Below are 20,377 nucleotides of genomic sequence, written 5' to 3'. Positions count from 1 at the left end.
GGGGATATGACCCCAAGGGCAGGCCCTGGGCCCAGCGGACCAGGGCAGACAACTCTGTCAGGAGCCTCTGTGCCCATCAGCACCGCAGGAAGAGAGAGGCGGGCACCCTCCCACTCACCCTGCCCGGACCTCAAAGTTCTTAGTCCCTGAATTCCTGCCCTTGTGCCCATCCCTGCCCTCTCCAGAGGAAGCCCCCAGCAGCCATGAAGCCTCAGGAGGAGGGTGACACCCCTGCTCCAGGATGAGATTTTAAAGCCCCGCTTCATCTGGCAGGTGGAGGATGAAGGTGTGTCTGGAGCTAAGCCTGACCCTGGAAGCACCTGCTGGCTTTGGGCAGGCACTGAGCTCTGAGGGCTGTCTCCTCGGCAACCTGCTGGCAGCGCTGTGCTCAGATAGGCTGCTTCTTGCTGTGTGACTCTGGGCCACTGCTTTGGCCTCTCCCAGCCCACGGCTCCTCTATGAAAGAGATGAATAATCAGTTCTTCACTTTGGTGAAATCCTGCAAATGAACAAGAAAAAGGCAGCAGCCCCACTTAGAAAACTAGCAAAAGCTATGAAGAGGCTGTCTTCAGAGAAGGAAATTTAAGAAGCTAATCAGCATAAGAAAAGGTGTCTGAAGTCATTAAAAGATCAAGAAATGCAAATTAAAACAAGATAGAATTTCTTACGCACCGAACCGGTGACAATTAGGATGCTGGACAGGGCAGAGCATGGTGTATTGGAGATGGGGGGCCACGTGCATGCGTGCAGCAGGCTGGACAGAGGGCCGAGAGAGCCAGGGGCAGTCCTGGGACCAGGTTCTGATGCAGGAGGACAGGCACACAGCTGCAGTTGAGGCAGTGTGGCATCTACCCTGCTGCTGTGTAACAACCAGCCCCACTCACTGGCTTAAACACACAAAAGCCTTTTGCTCATGAAACTTTCATTTTGGCAGGGTGCAGTGGGGACATCTCATCTCTGCCTCTACCCCCAGCATCAGCTCCATCAGCTTTGGAGTTGGGGTGACCCAGTGTCGGGGGTTTGGGGTCACCCAAAGATCTGTCCACGTGTCTACAGTCAGCCAGGACCTCAGGCAGGGCTGTCAGGACAACTATGTGAGGCCTGCACGTGGGTCCTATAACAGCTGCCGGAACAAAGTAGAACAAACTGCGTAGCTTAAAACAAAAATTGACTCAAAGCTCTGAAGCTTGAAATCAAGGTTTCAATAAGACTATGCTCCCTCCAATCGCCAGAACAGAATTCCCTCCTGCCTGGCCCTGGTCTGGGGGCTCAAGTGGCTCCTGCAGGCCCTGCTTCCTCAAATGCCTCCTCTCCACGTGTGTCAGCTTACTTCTCACAAAGACGTCTTCAGTCTTGTTAGATTTAGGACCCACTTGAATCCAGTGTGACTCCATCTGAACTTGATTACATCTGCATAGGCCTAGGTGATCCGCAGCCCTGGTCAACTTGGCCGGCCGTAGGTCAGGTGCCTGGTGACCTAGGCAGGAAGGTGCCTTCACGTGCCTCAAAGACCCCCAACCCGGGATGCTCTCAGGGACCGAAGTGAGAGCTACAGAAACCAGGAAGTGGAGTCACAGAAATAGGCTCCAAGGTCGCCCACCCACCCTTAGGTTGCTGTTTTATATCACGCTGAAGCGCACGTCGGGCGCCCACCATGAGCGCTGGCCCGGACCCGCCAGAGGGTGGCCGGCTCCTTCCTCCCTTATCTGGCCAGTCCCGGTTAGGCAACGTGACGGCCCCGCGCCGTCATGGGTAGCCCCGCCCCGCCTGGAGATGCCCCGCCCCGTCAAAGGTCGCCCCGCCCCGCGGCCGGCCCCGGCACCCATATCCCGGCGGCCTGGCGCTCCCGACGGCCCCGCTCCGGAGGTCTGCGACCGCGGCAGAAGAGCACCTCGGTGCCCGCCCCCCGTAGGACGGGCTGCTGGGACAGAGCCATTTATCCAGTGCTCGCTGTGTGCCTCCGGTCCTCCGCACCGTGGGGAGACGGGCGACGCAGGGACAGGTGGCCGTACAGGTGCGTGGCGCATGTGCTCCCGGGCCGTCACCAGGCCCTGCCCCGTCCCCTGTTGGACTAGACCAGAGGTAGGTGCCCGAGGAGACCCCGCCCCGAACGTCGCGGCCCCGGCCGATGGGCGGAGCCGGCCCTGGCGGAAGCGCGCTGCTGCTGGAGAGGCCGGAGCTGAGCGGCGGGCGCCGGGGGACAGATGGGGATGAGTAGGTAGCGCGGTCGCCTGCGGAACTCACAGCACGATGTGGGGTCTCTGCTCGGATGGGGAGACTCAGCTGGCGCAGCAGGTCTCCAGGGAAGGGGGTGCTGTAGGTACAGGGTCGCCAGGCTGGAGGAGAACCTGTGGATGCAGGCTGGGCTCTGGGGGAGCACAGCGGACAGGGAGGGGCATCTCGTTGCTGACACCCTATCTCCGCCCGCCAGGATGGGCAGCAGCTCGCTGTCCGAGGACTACCGCCTGTGCCTGGAGCGCGAACTGCGGCGCGGCCGCGCGGGCGTGTGCGGGGACCCATCACTGCGCGCCGTGCTCTGGCAGATCCTGGTGGAAGACTTCGACTTGCACGGGGCGCTGCAGGATGACGCGCTGGCACTGCTCACCGATGGCCTGTGGGGCCGCGCTGACCTGGCCCCCGCGCTGCGCGGCCTGGCCCGCGCCTTTGAGCTGCTGGAGTTGGCCGCAGTCCACCTGTATCTGCTGCCCTGGAGGAAGGAGTTCACCACCATCAAGGTAGGGCGCCAGGCTGAGTGGAGGCCCTCTGCCCAGGCTGCCTACTGCCAAGAGGGTGACTACCGTCAAGGGTGAGAGTTTCAGGAGTTATCAGAGCCTCACAGGTTTCAGAGGGCTGAGTGCGCTGACCCGTCCTGGGCGTGTCGGAGCAGCTCTTAGCCAAAACTGCCCTTGGTACTCCTGGGACTGAACACAAGATGGGTGGAGGGCACCCACCTGGGAGCCTGCCTTCTAGGCGTATCCTGTCCCTTAAAGTTTACATCACTGCCCTCCCCAAAGTGGCCTTGTGGCCCCAGTTACCACAGAAATCCTGGGACACGTGTACAGGAGGGACTTGTTTCCATGGTCACCCTAAACCCTCCATTTATAGAGGATGACATGGCGTGGGTGCATCCCCTAGAAGTAGGCAGGGGCTGGAGATACCCTTGCATGCCCTAGAGTAGCTGGGCTAAACACGAACCTAATTCACCCTCCACCCTGGCCTGGCCCCCCAACGTCCCATGAGCTGTGGGCTGGCAGGAGCGGGCAGGCTGCCTTGTGCTCTGAGCTAATTTGGAAGAGTAGGAAGGTGATGTGTCACTGGGCACGTGGGCGGCTGCCTCCCTTGGTTGCCATGGCAGCAGAGCCTCTCTCTGGGAGGTGCAGTCTGGAGCCCACTGCTCCACTCAGACACCTGCTGGTCTGAGGTTCCAGGACTTTCATTCATCCATTCAGACCAGAGGGCAGGGTCCAGCCTCATGGAGAGCCAAGAGCTGGACAGGGCTTCAGCATTGGGCAGACCTGGATGGGGTCTGGTTCTGCCTCCTGGCTGTGTTGCTGGGGGCAAGTTACCTTATCTTTCTGAATCCACCTCTTCCTCTGTGAAACAGACACAAGAATAGCCCAGTTCCAGGTCCGTGGTGAGGGGTGAAGGCCCAGCCCTGAGAACAATCTTACACAGTAGTGACTCCTCTGCAGAGATGCTGTCATAAACTGTAAGCAGAAAAACCCGCCCTGGGTCCCAGAGTCATGGAGCTGTAGAGTGGCAGAGATGTGATCACCACCCTAGGCGTGCTCCTGGCTCCTCTGCAGTCTAGAGCCTCCAAAACCACAGCTGTTCCATCTGTGTGATGGAAACGTACGCAGCCGGGCAGTGAAGGCTGGGCCTCTGTCCTTACAGGGAGCGCTCTCGGAAACTGGAAAGGCAGAGCTCAGAATGACGTGTTTAGCAGGCTGCTGGGTCAGAGGGGCAGCTCTGCACCTGTGTTTGTGTCTGTATAACCAGACACTCGGCAGGTACACGGAAACTAACTCACCCACGGGTGAGAGGAGGGGAGGGGCCAGAGGGCAGTGAGAGTTCTCAATGTAGGGGCTCTTTGGTTTGTTCTGACCCAGGTGAGCTGTATTCGTTTTTTAAAAACTGTGATGCCTGGGCCTGCCTCGGCCATGAGGTCAGTCTCTGGGGTGGATCTAAGCAACCAGGTTTTTGAAAAGCTGCTCTGGAGGGAGCGTCAGACAGCCCAGACGGCCTGGTCCCCTGGCACCATGCCACTGCCTGGAGTGAAGACGTGGGCCCTGAAGCTGGCCAGGGCAGGAGTGGAGCTGAAGCTGGGTCAGGTCCGTGGGAGGGGTCTGCTCCTGACCTGGCCCCTCCTTTGCAGACCTTCTCAGGGGGCTACGTGCACGTGCTGAAGGGTGCACTCTCGGAGGACCTCCTCATCCAGAGCTTCCAGAAGATGGGCTACGTGCGTGGGGACAACCACCGCCTCATGGTGGCCGCCCCGCCCCCTGCCTGCCAGCTGGTCCAAGTGGCCCTGGGCTGCTTCGCCCTGCGGCTGGAATGCGAGATCCTCAGTGAGGTGCTGGCACAGCTGGGCACCAGCGTGCTTCCGGCTGAGGAACTGCTGCAGGCTCGGCGGGCCAGTGCGGACGTGGCCTCCTGTGTGGCCCGGCTGCAGCAGCGACTGGCCCGGGAGGAGGAGCCACCGCCCCTGCCCCCCCGAGGCTCCCCGACTGTGTACCAGGCCCAGCTGGACCTGTACCGGGACCTGCAGGAAGACCAGGGCTCGGAGGAGGCCAGCCTGTATGGGGGGCCCTCACCAGGCCTGGACTCACCCAGCTCAGAGCTGACCTACCGGCCTCTGTTCTGGGAGCAGAGCGCCAAACTATGGGGGGCAGGGAGCGAGGCCTGGGAGCCAGCGGAGGCCAGCAGCCCGCCCTATGGGCCCTTGGAGGAGGAGGAGGAGCTGGAGCCTGAGGCCTTCTCCTTCCTCTCACTGCGCCAAGAGCTGCTGAGTCAGCCCAGAGATGCAATGACTCCCGAGAGCCCCAGGAGCCCTGAGCAGACCAGCCCCCCACGTGTGCACAGGCCTGTCCCCGAGCCCCCAGGCTACCAGGCTCACAGCTGCCTAGCCCCTGGCACCCTGCCCATTCTCTGCTGTGACACATGCCATCAGCTGCATGCTGCCCACTGTCCTGCCCTGCCTGCCTGCCGCCCATGCCATGTGCTGCGTGTACTACGTGGGGACACCCAGCGGCGCCTGTGGCTGCAGCGAGCACAGGTGGACACCCTGCTCTACGAGGGCCCTGGGGCCCGGCCATAGGCCCACCCAGGCCTTGGGTCAAGGGCTTTCTGGAGACAGTTTCTGTGGTGCTTTTCTGGGCCTCGTCCATCCTCGGGCCTGGGCCACTGGCCACCCTGCCCCTCCTGCCCCCCACCAAGAAGCCCTGAGCAGTGCACAGGCCATGGAGCCTCAGCCCCACTAGGTGAGACGTAGGGGTCTCGCCTTCCATGGAGAGCCCCCACCTCGGGCTGGCCCATCCCTGCCCTTGACGCCTAGACCCATGCCCAGACATGCTGGGTAGAGGAGCCAGCACACCCGTCCCCAGGAACGACCCTCACCCTCCTCTTTCACCCCTCCCGCCACCCCACCTCAGGTCAGCCCGTAGCTCCCAACCTGCTCCCTGTAAGTGTCCAGGGGGATGCTCCACAGAGGGTTGTCTTTGGGGCCTGCAGATGACCTCATGGGCCCCTGAGCTTTGCTGAGACCAGTCTCGGCGCCTTGCCAGTGCATAGCTCACCTCCTGACGGGGGGGACCTGGGCCCACCACGGGTATCAGAGGCCAGCACTGAATAAGCTGAGTGCTGACTTGAGACCAGCCCCATGGGCCCCGGCTGCACCTAGGGGAGGAGAAATGGTCTCATCTCCCACCAGAGTAAAGACCTAAGAGCAGCAAGTGGGAGGTGGGCGGTGGGTGGCCACTTCCAGGTGGAGTGTGAGGGGGCTCCTGAGCCCCCCACACTGATGCTTACTATTGCACTGACTCTGGATGACAAGGTGGGAGAATTTAAAAGCTTCCCACCCAAAAGCCCACCCTAGATTCAGTGGTGAAGACGCAAAAGCAGCTGCCCCCAGGCCGACTTCTGAGGCCATAGCAGACAGGCAGAGCTGCTTTTCCCCTGGGGGTGGTCCTCCCCACCTCTGCCCTTAGGGCAGTGCCTGTCTTCCGTGCTGGCCCCACTGGGTGTCCCCCACCCCAGTCCATCTGTCCCGCCTCCTGTCTCTCCCAGCACCTGTCACATCACACGAATCAGAACCTCAAAGTACATTAAAGGACACTGGATCTAGCTTGCGTGTGTAAGGAAAGCATTTATCTCCCTGAGCGCCTGCTGGAACCAACCGTGCCCCCTGCCGATTGGGGCCTCCACCGTGGGTGTGGACTGAGCGCAGCCCCAGCCCGAGGCTCTCGCTCTGGTGGTGTCAGCAGCCCAGGCTCCTGCCCACCAGGCTGGCTGCACCCCACACCCTACCCCTCCTTCCCAGCCCCACCACAGGTCACTTAGCCTCTCCCTTCTCAGGCAGAACCTGATCAAGTGGGGACACAAGTGACCACGGGGTTCTGCTCATCCCAAGCCAGCAATGCCCACTGAGCTGGGCTGCATCTTCTCCTAGGAAGTAAGAGTCCTGACCTTCTCCGCCAGTGGAGGGCACCGCGTCAGGTGGACTCAGTGCAGCCTCCACCCCCATGTCCACTCCCTGCTGCTCTGGGCAGTGGTGGGCAGTGGTGGGCAGAGGCAGGCAGCGGTGCAGGCAGGTGGAGCAGCTGATCAGTCCCAGCCAAGGGTCAAGCTGGGCCCGAGGAGACCCCGGCTCAGGGCTTGCAGCGCCTGCTCTGGCTCTCGGTGCCCGAGGACGTGGCGGGGGCAGCACGCTTGTTGCGGTGGTGGGGGAAGGTGGGCATGAGCTCCGGCTCGCAGGCTACGGGGAGGGGGCTGCTCAGCACTGGGCTGGGCAGAGCCTCCCACACCTCCCTCTGCTCCCCTCCTCAGCCTGCGCACAGCTGACGTGGCCCAGAGCAGCCCTGCCTGCCCGTGGCCCATGGCCCACCACCCACCTCAGAGGCTTGGGGCGCTGAGAGGCCTGCCCCAACCCCGCCCTGGACAACAAGCCTGGGGCTGGGGGACTCACGCAGGGGCTTCTCCTTGAAGTAGGAGCTCTCCAGGCAATCACCAGCTGTCGCCCTGGAGAGAAGGCCTCGCTGTTCATGCGTCCGGGCCTCACCCAGGCTGGTCTCCCTCACACCCGTCCCGCGCTGCAGACCCCGGCTAACTTCCACACAACAGAAAACTAGGTGGCAAGTAAGGGTCTGGGGCCCAGAAACCAATGGGAACTTCAGAAAGGGCTCCAGGACCTGGCCCCGTGCATGTGTCTGGGCTGGGGTCCCTGCCCATAGCCCGTCAGCACCTTTTCTTGGGGTCATACATGAAGAGGAGGTTCAGCAGACGCAACCCAGCCTCTGAGAGCCACGGGAACTTATGCTTGAGGTTGTTGTAAGGCTGCTTCCTCAGGCTGTACTGGCCGACCAGCGGCAGCTGGGAGAAGCCCTGCGGAGAGCGGCAGCTGGAGACAGGGCCCAGCAGGGGCGGGGCAGGGCTGGTGCGGGCTGCACTCACAGGCCAGATGTTCTCGCTGGGCGTCCCCAGCAGCTGGACAATCAGGTCCACCTGGTGTATCTCAGAAGTGCCAGGGAGAAGGGGCTTGTGGGCCAGCAGCTCGGCCAGGATGCAGCCCACGGCCCTGCAGAGGAGAACGGCCTCAGCACAGGGGCCTCTGGCTCTGCAGAGCGCCGCTGCGCCAGAGCTGTCCCCCGTGTCCCTGTGTGCTGGGGGCAGAGGACGAGCAGAGCTGGGAGGAGGTCATGACAGGACCAGCGGGTGAATGCTGGGTCCTCCACCTGTGTCATGTGACTCAGTCACAGCAGGCCTCCCGGTGACCACGAGGGCAGGACCTCGGTGCCAGGGGCCCATGAACGCCAGAGCTGTCTCACTTCCTCTCTGGATCACAGGCTGAGGCCCCTCTTCCTGGGAGCTGGGAGGCTGTCAAACTCCAGCCCCACTCCCATCCCTGCCAGCTTCCTCACAGTCACCCAGCCCTTCCTAAGGCCCCAGGGGCAGTATCTGCTTCTCACCACATGTCGATGCTGGTGGTCTGTGTGGTAGTCCCCAGCAGCAGTTCAGGGGCTCGGTACCTGCAAACGGAAGACCCCACCCTGGGTCTGGAAGCTCCTCTCCTCCCGCCTGGCCTCCAAGGGCACCGTGGCTCTGCGCCTGTCCGGCTGCCAGCCACCAGCCTCCTGGACCCAAGACGGCCTGGATGACAGAGCATAAGCCCCAGCTTGGGCCCTGCCTTCCTCTAGAGCTCAGCACCCCAGCAACAGCAGCTGTCCACAGACCACTCCCGTATGCAGCCGTGACCGAAGCACTCCAAAAAGCACCAAGTCCTCAGAAGGGGTCTGCTGCCAGCCTGTGCTCTACAGGCCGGGCAACTGGCTTCAGTGTCCCGCCCTTAATCACAATTTTGTTCTGCCTCAAAACATCAAGCGAGGACACAAACTAGGGGAGGGTGTAGCTCAGTGGCAGAGCGCATGCTTGGTGCACAGAAGATACGTGAGGTCCCAGGTTCAATCCCCAGAGCCACCATTTAAAAAGAAAGAACGGACATAAACTGTCCTGCCCTCCAGTCGGTGAAGCAACCTCCCCTTCCCGAAAAGGCACAGAGCCGGGCTAGGTGTCTGGCTACCTCAGGGCAGACTGGAGCCCCATCTGGAGGGGCAGGGCCTTCCCTGGGACAGCCCTGTTCTGTCTCAGGGAGCTATCCTACACTGGCCTCTACAGCTTAAAAACCCTTAACATCCTTCTGTAACCTCACCAGAACCCCCAAAACCTCCCTCCAGCAGGCACACCTGGACCCCAAGGACTCACCAGAGAGTGACCACCTTGGGCGTCATGGGCTTCACTGGGATGCCATAGGCCCGCGCCAGGCCAAAATCCGCTGTGACAGAGGCAGAGAGGTGGGAGGGTAAGTGTCACCCAGGGAAGGCTTCCAATCGCCGTCGGAGCCAAAAAGACAAAGAGCCAGCAGGCAGTCTTCAGGGTTCTTAAGGAACTGGCCCGCCAGCCCCGCGAGGTGGCGCTCACGGAGACGCCTGCACAGAGCCAGCGCTGCACCCACCTGTCTTCACGCAGCCTTTATCAGTCATGAGCAAGTTGGAGACCTTTAGATCCCTGTGATGGCAAGAGGACATCGGTGGCTCCCAGGAGGCCCATGGAGTGCTCGGGTCATCACCACTGCAGTGACGCTCAGAACGCTTTCCCTACATCTCCTCCCATTTGAACTTCCTAAAGATGAGGGCAGGCAGGGCAAGGCCCCGGCAGCTGGGACACCAGACTCTCAGGAACTTCCTGAGGAAGCCGCAAAGCCAGGCCTCAAGCCGAGGTCTAACCTCCAGTCCTGCCACTGCTCCCCACCCAGGTCGCAAAAGCCAGCCCAGGGCCCAGGTAGCTGCTGCCTGCGTGGTCCTGCTCCAGGCCCGGCAGGCGGCCCCTCTGCCCTCCAGGCTCTGCCTTCCCCGACACGTGTTTTTGAGGCTCCAGAAAAGCTCTCTCCACCGCAGGACTTTGGGCCTGACTACACGCACACCGTCAGCCCCCCAGGGGGCAAAGCAGGTATTATCTGGCCCTGGACCCTTCCCCCAGGGGCAGTTACAGAACCTCTACTGCATCAAGGCTGTCTGCTCCCGCCCTGGGTACTGGCAAGTGACTCACTGGCACTGGTCAGTACTGGTGGTCACCCTTCCCCCATGTCACAAACCAGCACTTATCTGGAAGACTGTCTCCTGAGGCCCCACCCCCAGACCAGCCCTTGGACTCTGCCCACCTGTGGATGATGAAGTTCTGATGCAGGTACTGGAGGCCCCTGAGCACCTGCAGCACAATGCACTTGACCTGCACAGGGTGCCAGAAGGCCTCAGTTAGGGTGGCCTGTCTCTGGCACACATGTGCCAGGCAAGGACTCGGGAAGCCTCCCACTAGAGCCCCTGGCCTCAAACCTGGGCCTCAGAGAAGGGTGTCGGCATGTTCTCCAGGAGGCTGGCCAGGTCTTGCTCACAGTAGCCCATCACCAGGAAGATGCTGAAGAAAAGAGGGGCAGACGCATGTCACCTCCCACCTCCTCCCAGCTGGGCCAAGGGACCCTGCAGGAAGAGCACCCAATCCTGGGGGAAACACTGGGGGGGCAGCAGGCCGCTCACCTCTCCAGGTGGTTCCCCACAACCACCTCCTTCAGCTCCACGATGTTCGGGTGACGTAGACGAAGGAGCAGTGTGATCTCACGAAGGCTGCTGATGGGGACCCCTGCAACCCAGCCTGGCCTCAGTGACCCCCACCCCTGCAACCCAGCCAGCCTCAGCGACCCCCACCCCTGCAGACAAGGACCCCTGACAGTCAGCTACTTCAGTGTACTCCCAAACTCGGCCCACATCAGCTCTCAGTGACTCCCAACCCTACCACTGTCAGGGCTCTGCCAGCTACCTCAAGGAGGATCAAAGCCATCCTAACGAACACCTCTGGCCCTTCCTTCTTCATCAAATGCAAGGCAGCAGCTCCCCACACTGACCACTAAGCCTGACAGGCATTCCACCGTGAGCAAGGCAGAGCCCTGCGTGCCCCGGCAGCCAAGGAGATGATGGGGTCACGGTCAGCACAGGCTGCATGGAGCACACAGGGGATGCGAGCCTGGTCTTGGTGGGTAAAGCCCCATGGAGGGGTGACCTGAGCTGAGGCAGTCACCCAACAGGAGCGAGAGGAGGGGCTCAGTTGCGCTGAGGCCCAGTGTGTGGGGGAGGTGGGGACAGGCAGGCCAGGCTGCAGCCCCAAGCCCAGCCTCCTGTAACCATTATGCAGACGCCCTTGGGAAACCCAGGGCAACTCAGTGGGGCAGTCCTGAGGAAGCCTCAGGCAACTGACACCTTCCCCCTGACCCAACCCCAGAGTGGTCCTGCCGCCCCTCTGCACTCACCATCTTTCTCCTTATCCATCCGCACCTTCTTCAGGGCGACAATCTCATCTGTTTGAGTGTCCCGGGCCCGATCTGGAATGGAAACTGATAACAATAGAATCCCAGCCCATCCCCACTGTGAGCCCTCGTTCCCCGTTCTCCTCACCACTGGACACCGTGACCACCCTCTGTGCAAGCAACAGCGCAGCCCCGCTAGACAGGTGTTCCCTAGGAGGCCTCCTGTGTGAGCTGTTACGGTTGTGTGAGCACCAGGTTGTGAGAAGCCCCCCGTAAGCCTGCCTTCCTAGAGCCAGCGCGCGATCGCTGCTTTGTGTTCTGTGGTTACTCCGCTCTAACAGCAAACAAGGTGCTTTACCTTGAAACACGAACTCTTGTTTTGGGCCAAGTTGGCTCCCCAAAGCATTGTGCTAATTCGTGCCGCTTCCGAGAGCTCAGCACTGTGATGCACACCCACGTTGCGCCTGCTATTGCTCCACTCTGGCTGTAAGTTACCCCACTCGTAGGTACATATTAGCAACCTGATGCCTACATTTCCTCAGACATGGTGTGAGATCTCCAGCAACAACACTGGGGATTGGAGTTCACATGACCCTCCTTCCAGCCCCAACACAGCTGCTGCCAATGCCCCCCGGGCGCCCGGCCTCCCAGGGTGGCCACTCACACACAATGCCATAGGTGCCTTCTCCAATACGGTTAAGCTTCTCAAACTCCTTCACGCTCCGGCATCGTCCCAGCTGCAAGAGAGAGGTGCTGGCAGTGAGAGAACCAAAGACGGACACTGATACTTAATTTGTACCAAGAAACCAGCTCATGTCCTGCTCACCAAACAGAAAAGTGACCACACACTTGGGTTTCTAGGTGTGAAAATGAGGTGATGATGCTGGCCTGGCACTTAGAAGGTGATGTCAAAGACCATCTAACCACTCTTTCAATCCCATGGTCCAGATGTATACTGCCTAAAAACAGTAACCACAAACTACACGTGGTTATAACTAAAATGAAACTAAAAATTCATTCCTTCAGCTGCACGAGCCATGTGTGAGGTGCTAAACAGCCCCATGTGGTTCCTGGTGACCAGACTGGATGATTCAGAAAACAAATTTACACCATCACAAAAAGTCCACTGAGCAGCACTGGTCTGAATTATGCTCTGGAGATGGAAAAAGCTTGAAGACCTTCATGAAGCATCTACCAAACACGGCAGAAACACTTCTGTGGCAGAGACAGAAAGCCCCCAACATCACATGTGACTTCTTGAGTTACGAAACACAGCCCAGGGGCATGTGGCCACCCAGCTGGTGGCCACACTTCCCAGCTTCCCTTGCAGCCAGGTATGACCATGTGACTAAATTCTGGCCAATGGGATGTGAGCAGAAGGGACAAGGACAGCTTCCTGGTCAAAGGAAGCTGGCTGTCACCCACTCCTTTCTGCCCCTGAGACAGGCTGGGATTTGGAAGTGGTACAGGTAGAGCAAAGGACAGACAACCCAGGTGCCTGGCCCACCTTGTGGAATGTTAGGGGAGACAGAAATAAAGTCCTGAACTTAAGCCACCATATCTTGGGGTCTGTCTGTTCTAGCAGAGAGCCTATACCCCAACACACCTTCATTCATAGCAGACTGAATGACCACTTCTCCTTGGATGGAAGAAGGACATGCGGTAAGGTTCGAATTCTAACAGCCCCTTGCCACCTTCCCTGCCTCTATTCTACCTTGTGCTCCATCCTCTTCCTTCCGAACACCTGGGGAACAAAGTCAGAATGACCTGGTGTGGCCTGAAGCCCTTCCATTGTCTCACCTCAACTTCCCTTTCTCACTTAATTGTCCTTCTCATGTTGTCTCCCTCTGCTGAACTCCTGGCGCCTCCCAGACACTCTCCGTACTTCCCCTGACTTTGCTCCTGCCTCTCCTGAGGTCTGGCAAGCCCGCCTCATGTCTGCGTGTCCAAAACCCAGTCACACATCCTGGCCCAGCAGAAACGCCACCCCTTCTAAAAATTTCTTCCTGGCCCCCAAGTGTAAACAACGCTTCGAAAAATCCCGATGCTTTTGTCCTGAAGCATCTGTTGTGGACTCTGCACTGTCCTCACCCAGGCACGTCTTAACTCCCCACTGAGAACACCTGCCGCGGCTCTCGACGACGGACCACGGCAGCGGGCGGCTCACGGGCGGCTCTCCTGCGCTCGCTCGGCCAATCTGTTAGATCTTTACCGGGTACTGACGTGGCCTCTCAGAGCACCGGCAAGTAGCTGGAACAGTCCGCCGCAGCGCTCACACCTGCCCCTGCACGAGCTGTCTGCCCTGGCAAAACCACTCACCGCACCTAAGCTTGGCCTTCCTCATCTCTGCAGAGGGTCCCCGAGAGGACCAAGCGACAGTAACACGCGCAGGGGATCCGCACGGAGCAAGACACACCGAAGTGCCGGGTCACAGGTGTGGCCTCCGACACTTCCCATGGCTCTTCTCCGCGACACGAGGTGCCCGTCCCGGGCGCAAAACCAACAAACGCCCGCGCTGGAGCCCGGAGTCCGCTCTTCCCCGAAGCTTGGGAGCCAGCCCGCCCTCTCACAACGCGAACCGGGGCCCGCACCGACGCGGGACCCAGAACGCCGCCGCCGGCTTCCGCGCCTGTCGCGCGGAACTCTGGGAATGTCGTTCCCGCCCCTGCCGGAAACCTGGGCGCTTTAACGCGACACTGAGGGCCCTAGTGCGTTTCGGTCCCACCCTGCTGCCCGCGAGGGCAGCGGTACCCTGAGCAGCCCCAAGTCGCACCCTGTGTTCCGGAGGCACCGTGAAGAAGCCTTCCTTACGGATACACTTCAGACGGATCTGCTCCGACTCCGGCTCCGGCTCCCCCATGCCGAGTGCGGACCCCCTCCTGCTGCCCGTGTGCGCAGGCGCAGGCGCAGGCGCAGGCAGGGGGTTCCTCCGCGCAGGCGCGCAGTGTACTTTCGGGGCGTCCGCTCCTTAGCAACGGTTACCAAGGGAACCTCTCGACGACCCCACAGGACCTCAGCTCCTAAGATCTCATGGGACTACCGAGGTTCTGGCTTTATTTTAGTTCTAAGCACCGGCACCGGACTGGGCTGAGGCGCTGAGTAAAGGCTACCGGACAAGAAGGCCTACATCCGAGGGGCTGCAGGGCCGGGGGACCACTTAGTGGGCCCGGGGGGCCCCAGGGTCTGCGGGGACTTGGGGGGGTGGGGGGTGGGCTGCAGTGGACCTTGGGGCAGAGGGAGCTGTGCTTCAGAGTTCTCCCTTGGAGCACTGGAGGGACGACCTGCAGCATGGAGGGAGGCGGCCTGGACAAGAGCAGAGGGGGCGTCCGAAAGAATTGACAGGACGTGGCGCGATGAACGCGCTGTGGGACCTAGAGGTCACCTAACACATTCGTGTCTGGCACCCACAAAGTGCTCACCCTGTCAGGCTCTGCCCTGGTGAATCTTCCATTCTCGCTCTAGGCTGTGAGAGCTATGCTGCTAAGGAGAAAAGGAGGCAGGAGAGTGAGTGGGATGTGTCGGCGGATGCAGCTTCTCTTGTGAAGGGGACTGTGCTAAGTGCTGAAACAATATTAATGTAAGTTAAGGGCATTTGATAATTATGAAATTAAATAATCTTAATGAGTCAAAATGTTTAAACAAATATACTTAGTTCATTCTAGCCATTTTTGAATTCTGATAAGCTAAGCTAATAGCTAATAATGAAACTAGAATTAACACCATGATTAAGTATAGCTTTTAGATTATTTGAGATGCTCAAGACAAGGGTATAAGAAAGGCAGTTTCTAGGTCAAATAATAGAATTGCAAAAGCTACTAGAAATTTTATGGAGAAGAGTAGTCATGCAGACCCTATGGGGCCAAGTTCACCTCTGTATGGGCTCAATTCTTCAGTATAGGTATCTAGTAGGGGCAGTCACAAGTAATTAAACAAGTAGAAGTAATGATGTTAACAATGTGTCAGTAAAGCTGGAAGCAGGAAGCTGATACACACTGTCTCCAGGCCAAATGGGTGGCCTCAACAGGGCAGGGCACGCTCTCCAGCCACACCAGAGGAGAGCAGACCCTGACCCAAGGGCTGCCGGCAAGGATGGAACAGCAGAGGCTGGGGGTCCCCTGAATGGCCCCTCAGCACCCAGCGCCCTCATCCACAGCCAGGAAGAGGCAGGTCCTCAGTTCAACTCTCCTCTTCCAGGGCAGCTCCAACAGAGCCACTGCCAAATCCTAAGAGCCACCGCTGCCGCCACCCACCCCTTCTTCTGATTAGGTTATACTCAAGCTAGGAGCCCTTGGACCCTCCAAGGTGACCGTGCACATCCCTGTTCTGGGACCTAAGACCTTAAGCTTTAGTCCTCAGAGTCTGGCCTTTTGTCCAAGTGTGGGGGCGTGTGGTTCACTGAGCACACTCAGCATGCTGCCTCACAAGGGCCCACAGAGAGTCAGAGAGGTATCCATCACTCTGCACAGCCAGCTGGTCCAATAGGGCCATGCCCACCTTTTCAGTTATTACACAAGCTCGCTCTCGGAGCCAGTCACTCCTGCCCTCTGCTAAGCTGTGGGTGGCTCTGGAGAAGGTGAGATCACGGTGCTCATAGGGGGACCTCGCTTACTGGAGGGGCACCAGCAGGCTTCCACAGGACAGGGCGGCCCTTCTGCCTCCACCACTGAGACTCAGAGCACAGGGAGTAACCCCAGCTGCTGGGTGCTTGTTTACTCTGTGGTCTGTACAGTATAGGCATCTACCGTACTGGGGCTCCTGTGTCGGTAGTAGGGGCCCCAGGCAGCTTGCTCCCGAATGGTCCTCTGCTCTTGGCTCGCTACGGAACCAGTGCTGACCAGAGTCTCCTCTGAGGCCTTGGTGATGACGATCTGTGGGACGGCAACCTTCTTTTCTGACTTGATGTCAGGTTTCTCTAGAAAGGAGAAAACATCCAGGTACTTAATACGTCTGTGGGAAAACGCTTCCATAAAGCAGACAACATCTGTGTTGAGGCCAGAGCAGAGGAATTAGGTCTGTGGCTCAGGAAAAGAAGAGGCGAGGCTGAAAGCGGCCAAAAACAGAAGTGACCTTCCTAAAGCTGAAACCCATTGGCAACCCAGCCATGAGGGTGGTGACGGCCAGGAGCCCTCCTTCAAGGAAAAGAACAGGAGAGACCCTCCCACCATCCATGGGGAAAGGCTGAGCTGCCGGGTGGCTCGGGTGACAGGTGCAGGGAGGAGAGAGGGACAAAGGAGAGAGACCTGGAAAAGGTGGGGTCTGCCCCCCAGGTGAAGGTTCAGAGGCACAGTTTCCAAAGAATCCTAAATCTGGTAAAAGAACTTCATCCATCAGGATGCTCCAGAAACCAACATTCTGATGTTGGCCACAGTATTTTCTCAAACTTGTTAAGATTACAAGGAACCCCTGGGACTTATGAAATGCTGAGTTTGTCAAATGTTACAAAATACAAAAGCAGAAGCTCCTTCACAGCCTCATCTCCTGACCTGCTCCCCAGGCTGGTGAGTGTCAGGCCCCCCATCAGGCCTCCTGTGTGCACACGAGTACTAAGTTAGAATACATTGTTGCCCGCTTTGTTCCCCACTCAGCACCTCACCAACTCAGTTGTACAGGGGACGAAGAGCTGCCTGTTCTCCCAGACACTGTTCTGAGCCCCAGAATAGAGACCCACAACAATTTCTACAGCAGGTCCTCCTAGGACCTAGTTTTACTGATGGAGAACTGAGGCCCAGAGAGGTTAAGTCACCTGCCCAAGGCTGGCAGCAGAGGAGGATGCTGGGGCCAGGCAGTCTGGTACAGAGCCCTGACCTTCAGCACTGTGGCCACTACCCAGTGATCCTGGGCCTGCACTCAGCACTAAGTACCCGTTTCATTTTTATCATTAAGCCAAATGTACATTTTATTGTATTTTGGATTTAATTTAAATTGCCATCTTTCACATTGATTTATACAAGCTTTTTACATATTAAGACTACTTAAAAGGTTATGCATATTTTATTTAAAAGTAAAACATGTGGATTTAAAATTGCACACGGAATAATAATTCTCCTCTCCGACACTTCAAGTGCACAGAAGCATCTGGAGTCACACTGTGCAGGCATGTCCTGCACCGACTGCAAGCTCGGCAGAGCTACACGTCCATGCAGGCGCGGCCCCTCCTCCGGGGCGGCCGGGACCCAGCACGTATGGAACCAGCTCCCTTTGATGAACATGATTTAGGTTATTTTCAGTTTTTCTTTTTAAACAGTGCTGCAGTGCACACCCTTGCAATTGTGTATCTGCAGACTTGTGAAGGTTTATCTGTCGGGTAAAAGTTACTCGGAAAATCTGGGTAAATATTGTCAAATCGTTTCCATAGAGATGATGTCAACGTACATTTCCGCTACGAGGCCATAAGCAGGACACTTCCCCACACCCTCCTGGTTCTTGACAGTTTTCTGTATCTTTTTTCAAGTCAAATGAGAGGGGGCATCTTCCCCCTTGCTCAGCGGCCATTGGCACTTCTGTGAATGCATAGTCATTTCGCATTGTCTACTTTGACCTTTTTTGTGTGTGTATGTGAGCTTTTCTATATTTAGGAAATTCACTCTTAGTGATTCACACTGCAAACAGCTCCCTGTTCTTAGCTTCACTTTACTGCTTTTTGCAGCAGATTCATCAGTCTCTTCCTTCATGACTTTTATTTATTTTTAAATTTAAAAAAATGTGTTAATGGAGGAACTTGGGATTGAACCCAGGACCTCATGCAAGTCAAGTATGTGCTCTACCACTGAGCTGTGCCCACCTCCTTCAAGGCCTTTAGAGTTTGTCGGACTGGAAAGAGGCCTTCCCTGCTCTAAACCTACAGAGCGCTTACCCATTCCCATTTCACACTTGTGCAGTTTCACTTTCCATGTTCAACTTTTTGACTCAGAGAACTTCTGGAGTCAGGACTGCGGTGAAAACATGAAGCTTTTTGTTTTCTCAACTGGCACGCAGTGAAAATGCCACGTTCCCCTGTGCCTTCCCCGGCATCCTCCCTCAGATCCCAGCCAAACGTGACACGGCATGTCCATTATTCTGTGCGGAGGACTCAATCCCTCTGCTTTTCCACGTTTCTGGAAACTATTCTTATGTTTTTATTCTTACGTGAACTTTGGGATAATTGAGTCCTGTTCCCAAAAAGACCTGTGGTGTTTTGACTGGGGCACATCAATTTGATGGATTAAGAGAGAATTAACATCTTTCCATCACTGAGGCTTTCTCGTCCAAAACAAGCCTTCTTTTCTCTTCCTCCGTTATGAAGCTTCTTCACAGAGAAACATGAAGCTTTTTAGGGTTCTTTACACACACGACCCGTGTTAGTCTTCAGTTTCTGCATAGCAGATGACCACAGACTCGGTGGCAAACTTAAACCAGCACCAACAGCATCTCGGTCCCCCTGGGTCAGCTGTCAGCCAGGCTGCATTCCCATCTGGACCTGGGGACCCTCCACACCCATTTGGGGGCAGGCGGAATTCATTTCTTTTGGGTCAAGGACGAAGCCCCCACTTTCTTGCTGGCTGCTGGCTCTCATAACTGGTAACTGACTTCCTTTAAAATTGTTTTTAATTGAGGTATAATTGATGTGGTAGGTGATTTCTTCACAGCCACCCCTCTGACACTCTTGCCTTTCCTCTGTTAAGGGTCCTCCTAACAGGGCAGGTGCACTCACGGTGATCCCCATTCTAAGCCAAAGCCAGCTGACTAATAGCCTCGTCGCAGGAGAGGCATCCCAGCCTCTGCACAGGCCCTGCCCACCCGTAACTGCACCTGCTGGTCACAGCACAGCCGTCCTGGGGGCCCTCCCACATTACCAAACTGCCTTCAACAAGGGTCCTCCCACTAGCAACAAGTCAGGGCTATTGACCTGTCACATGTTAGTCACTCTCTTGCCTCTAAGTTTTGTTGCAAATATTTCTTTGAGCTTTACCATTTGTCTTACACTTACCCGTGGAGCGTGTGGGGAGATGTTTTACATTTTAATTTGGACAATTAAAATGTGGTCAATTAATGTGGAAAACATATATGTCCTGGCTCCGTCCTTCACCCTGCCCCCCCCCCATCTTATCAGACAGCAGGTTCTGCTGGTTCTCCCTCCTGGATCCTTCTGGAAATGCCTCCTGCCACCACCTCGTTCGTTCCTGCCCAGGTACAGCAATGGGCCTTACTGCCCCTAAGGGCCTCTATTCTAGAGACAAACGTTTCCAATGCACCAATCCAACATACTTCCCTTGTTTTAATGATTCAGCCATTCCGTTTCCACCACTCACATGAGAAAACTGATAAAAGATTTCATCTTCTGTGGCTTCAACCCTGACCCACCCCCAGAGGCCTGGCCACACTGGGCTGTTACGAAGTGAGTAATTCTGCCACCTGTCCCATCATTTTGTCCCTCCGCCCTCTACTCCCTCGGGATCACTGTGTCAAGGAGAACGCTCCCACCTCCCTCTGACGCAGGACCTACTCCACACCGGGGCAGCCTGCGGAGTTCCAGCCTGCGGGATGCGGCCAGAGACATGCACGTTGGGGTGATGGGGTGGCTTCCTGTCTGTACACGGTTAAGCTCCTCCTGACCGCATGTTATGCAGCTGCCACCTGGGAACTTTTACTGAACTTACGTCTTCCACCTAGAATTCTGGATATTTACCTCCCAGATAAAGGTTCTAAAACCCCTTCCACCGTTAGGGCATGGCCCCTGCTCCTAGCATCCTCTCACTTAGGCTCCTGTCCACCCCATCCCCAAACTACCTGAAGTCGCACACCTCAGGTCTGGCCCCTCCGGGGCGTGTCCTACCTTCGACTTCAGATGAAGGCCACTGCCGTTCGGCCGCCTCTTTCTTCTGAAGTAAGCTCTCTGCAGGCTTCACGTCTCGGGGCTTCTCAGGCTCCTGGGAAGGCCTGTCCATCGACCTCTCGTTCTTTGACTCCTCACCTGAAATATGTGGATAATGAATTAGACTCTAGGGCAACGGATTCCATCCTTCTTCGGTGCCTGCTTTGGTCCAGAACGAAGTAAGACAGCCTGAAGGACCTGGGTCACTCCATTTCCCTAAAGGCAGGCATTCAAAGATGCTGCAGCAGGGCTGTCCGAGAGGACCCGGCGCAGGAGGACTTGCGGGGGCGGCGCGGCGCCCGAGAGACGGCGGGCCGGCGCCCTTTACCTTTCCCGGGTTTGCGTTTGCTTTTGGAAAGCCCCATAGCCGAGCGCACCGCCCCCGCCGACGCGGCTGGGCCGCCACGACCGCGGGCGCGCTGTCGCACAGAGGGCGCTGCGCGGTCACCACGGCAACG

General features: G+C 57.7%; 3 protein-coding genes across 22 annotated transcripts; 1 reads left to right on the top strand and 2 right to left on the bottom strand.

The window, feature by feature from the left end:
- Nucleotides 1-1,611: 1,611 nt before the first annotated feature.
- On the top strand, nucleotides 1,612-6,342 carry SPATA2L (spermatogenesis associated 2 like). Of its 5 annotated transcripts, none has more exons than XM_032464665.1 (3): nucleotides 1,612-2,014; nucleotides 2,432-2,735; nucleotides 4,376-6,342. In XM_032464665.1, exons 1-3 carry the CDS (start codon nucleotides 1,749-1,751, stop codon nucleotides 5,315-5,317), a joined length of 1,512 nt encoding a protein of 503 aa, XP_032320556.1. In that variant the 5' UTR covers nucleotides 1,612-1,748; the 3' UTR covers nucleotides 5,318-6,342. The 5 variants fall into 5 exon arrangements, with proteins under 5 accessions (XP_032320556.1, XP_032320560.1, XP_032320557.1 ...); XM_032464669.1 differs by having other exon boundaries at nucleotides 1,979-2,082; XM_032464666.1 differs by lacking the exon at nucleotides 1,612-2,014 and adding an exon at nucleotides 2,106-2,214.
- Nucleotides 6,343-6,344: 2 nt separating this feature from the next.
- Nucleotides 6,345-20,018, bottom strand: CDK10 (cyclin dependent kinase 10). Of its 16 annotated transcripts, none has more exons than XM_032464675.1 (13): nucleotides 13,842-14,216; nucleotides 11,733-11,805; nucleotides 11,072-11,155; nucleotides 10,305-10,407; nucleotides 10,104-10,185; nucleotides 9,932-9,999; nucleotides 9,227-9,279; nucleotides 8,977-9,046; nucleotides 8,184-8,243; nucleotides 7,669-7,792; nucleotides 7,478-7,599; nucleotides 7,184-7,236; nucleotides 6,345-6,973 (listed from the first exon to the last, which is right to left on the bottom strand). In XM_032464675.1, the coding sequence occupies exons 1-13, from the start codon at nucleotides 13,926-13,928 to the stop codon at nucleotides 6,867-6,869; spliced, it is 1,086 nt and encodes a 361-aa protein (XP_032320566.1). In that variant the 5' UTR covers nucleotides 13,929-14,216; the 3' UTR covers nucleotides 6,345-6,866. The 16 variants fall into 16 exon arrangements, with proteins under 16 accessions (XP_032320566.1, XP_032320564.1, XP_006173794.2 ...); XM_032464673.1 differs by having other exon boundaries at nucleotides 7,460-7,599; nucleotides 13,842-14,206; XM_006173732.3 differs by having other exon boundaries at nucleotides 7,460-7,599; nucleotides 11,072-11,143; nucleotides 13,842-14,201.
- SPATA33 (spermatogenesis associated 33) lies at nucleotides 14,702-20,368 on the bottom strand. The gene is made up of 3 exons (XM_032464688.1): nucleotides 20,248-20,368; nucleotides 19,881-20,018; nucleotides 14,702-15,980 (listed from the first exon to the last, which is right to left on the bottom strand). Exons 1-3 carry the CDS (start codon nucleotides 20,282-20,284, stop codon nucleotides 15,778-15,780), a joined length of 378 nt encoding a protein of 125 aa, XP_032320579.1. The 5' UTR covers nucleotides 20,285-20,368; the 3' UTR covers nucleotides 14,702-15,777.
- Nucleotides 20,369-20,377: the final 9 nt, after the last annotated feature.

This window comes from Camelus ferus, chromosome 21, assembly GCF_009834535.1.
Source record: "Camelus ferus isolate YT-003-E chromosome 21, BCGSAC_Cfer_1.0, whole genome shotgun sequence".
Lineage (NCBI taxonomy): Eukaryota > Metazoa > Chordata > Mammalia > Artiodactyla > Camelidae > Camelus > Camelus ferus.
The sequence above is the reverse complement of the archived record's forward strand: the minus strand, read 5'-3'. Positions and strand labels throughout refer to the sequence as shown.

Excerpts from the sequence above, each read along its gene's own strand:
- SPATA2L (XM_032464665.1), top strand. The coding sequence starts at position 1,749 with ATGGGTAGCCCCGCCCCGCCTGGAGATGCCCCGCCCCGTCAAAGGTCG. Across the intron at positions 2,015-2,431 it reads AGGGACAGGTGGCCGTACAG|GATGGGCAGCAGCTCGCTGT; the intron begins GTGCGTGGCGCA and ends TCCGCCCGCCAG. Across the intron at positions 2,736-4,375 it reads AGGAGTTCACCACCATCAAG|ACCTTCTCAGGGGGCTACGT; the intron begins GTAGGGCGCCAG and ends CCTCCTTTGCAG.
- CDK10 (XM_032464670.1), bottom strand. The coding sequence starts at position 13,928 with ATGGGGGAGCCGGAGCCGGAGTCGGAGCAGATCCGTCTGAAGTGTATC. Across the intron at positions 8,244-8,976 it reads CCCAAGGTGGTCACTCTCTG|GTACCGAGCCCCTGAACTGC; the intron begins GTGAGTCCTTGG and ends TTCCGTTTGCAG. Across the intron at positions 7,793-8,183 it reads ACCACCAGCATCGACATGTG|GGCCGTGGGCTGCATCCTGG; the intron begins GTGAGAAGCAGA and ends TCTCCTCTGCAG.
- SPATA33 (XM_032464688.1), bottom strand. The coding sequence starts at position 20,284 with ATGGGGCTTTCCAAAAGCAAACGCAAACCCGGGAAAG. Across the intron at positions 20,019-20,247 it reads CAAACGCAAACCCGGGAAAG|GTGAGGAGTCAAAGAACGAG; the intron begins GTAAAGGGCGCC and ends CACATATTTCAG. Across the intron at positions 15,981-19,880 it reads GCCTTCATCTGAAGTCGAAG|AGAAACCTGACATCAAGTCA; the intron begins GTAGGACACGCC and ends TCTCCTTTCTAG.